Below are 1317 nucleotides of genomic sequence, written 5' to 3' on the forward strand. Positions count from 1 at the left end.
AAGAGGGGAGGAGAGAGAGAGGGGAGAGAGGGAGGAGAGAGAGAGGAAGAGGGGGAGGAGAGAGAGAGGAAGAGGGGAGGAGAGAGAGAGGGGAGAGAGAGGAAGAGGGGGAGGAGAGAGAGAGGAAGAGGGGGGAGGAGAGAGAGAGGAAGAGGGGTAGGATAGAGATGAGGAGGGGAGAGGGAGAGGGGGCAGAGGGGAGGAGGAGGAAGGAGTCGGAGGACATCTGTACATGCCACGCTGCACCAGAGCCTTCCTCCTGAATCCTGTCAATGAACCCCCAACAACCCGAGCACCCCCACCACTCCACTCGCCCCAACTCCAACCTGCTCCTGGCAGGAAAGGAGAGGGACCTCAGACCCTCCCTCCAAACCCAAGGGAACACCCCCCCCCCCGCCCAGCTCCGCCCTCCCCTCCCCGCCGTCACTGGTCAGATGTCTGACAACCCGGTCGGCGAGACGCCCTTCATTCTTCCACCGGCACATTGACCGCAGGGGCACCCACGGGAGCCTGGGCCTGCGCCCGGCGCTTGCAGTGGAGGTAAACATTGATGGGGTGAATGAAGGCGAGGGCCGACAGGATGACAAAACCAATGTTCATCTGTGGGAGGGAGAGAGAGGGGGGAGGGGTTAATACTTGCCCGGTATTGCACTGCTTAAACCGGATGAGAGGTGTTCAGGGTTGGGGAGGGGTCAGCGGTGAGCCGGAGACGGGGTGGGGGGGGGGGGGGAGTGTGTACGTGTACTCACATACAGAGGGTCGTCATTCAGCGGGCCCTTCACCAGTGCGAAGCAGGGGTACTGCAGGAGGGAAACCACGGCAGAGAGGGCCATCACCAGGCCGTACACCTTCCCGAAGTGACACGGTGGGAAACTGCGGACAGAGCACCTCGTCAGCACCTCACAGCAGACAGAACCGCGCGCCGTTAAACTCCCAGTGTGGGATACGGAGACGGGAACCGTGCGCAGTACAACTCCAGGCATGGAGTACGGAGACGGGAACCGTGCGCAGTGAGAACTCCGGGCATGGGGTACGTAGACGAGAACCGTGCATAGTAAAAACTCCCAGTGTGGGATACGGAGACGGGAACCATCCGCAGTGAGAACTCCAGGCATGCAGTACGCAGATGAGAACCGTGCATAGTAAAACCTCCCAGTGTGGGATACGGAGACGGGAACCGTCCGCAGTGAGAACTCCGGGCATCGGGTATGGAGACGGGAACCGTGCATAGAAAAAACTCCCAGTCTGGGATACGGAGACGGGAACCGTGTACAGTGAGAACTCCCAGTGTGGGATACGGAGACGGGAACCGTGCGC

General features: G+C 60.9%; 1 protein-coding gene across 1 annotated transcript; it reads right to left on the reverse strand.

The window, feature by feature from the left end:
• Nucleotides 1–411: 411 nt before the first annotated feature.
• LOC140193725 (uncharacterized) lies at nt 412–1305 on the reverse strand. The gene is made up of 2 exons (XM_072250891.1): nt 750–1305; nt 412–600 (listed from the first exon to the last, which is right to left on the reverse strand). The coding sequence occupies exons 1-2, from the start codon at nt 1227–1229 to the stop codon at nt 466–468; spliced, it is 615 nt and encodes a 204-aa protein (XP_072106992.1). The 5' UTR covers nt 1230–1305; the 3' UTR covers nt 412–465.
• Between the last annotated feature and the right edge of the window lie 12 nt (nt 1306–1317).

The sequence above is a fragment of the Mobula birostris genome, unplaced genomic scaffold (genome assembly GCF_030028105.1).
Source record: "Mobula birostris isolate sMobBir1 unplaced genomic scaffold, sMobBir1.hap1 scaffold_749, whole genome shotgun sequence".
Taxonomy (NCBI): domain Eukaryota; kingdom Metazoa; phylum Chordata; class Chondrichthyes; order Myliobatiformes; family Myliobatidae; genus Mobula; species Mobula birostris.

Bases quoted from the DNA above. Each gene is read 5' to 3' on its own strand.
- LOC140193725 (XM_072250891.1), bottom strand. From the start codon at position 1,229: ATGCACGGTTCCCGTCTCCATACCCGATGCCCGGAGTTCTCACTGCGG. The intron at 601-749 runs GTGAGTACACGT...TCCCTCCCACAG, and splicing joins TGAATGACGACCCTCTGTAT to ATGAACATTGGTTTTGTCAT.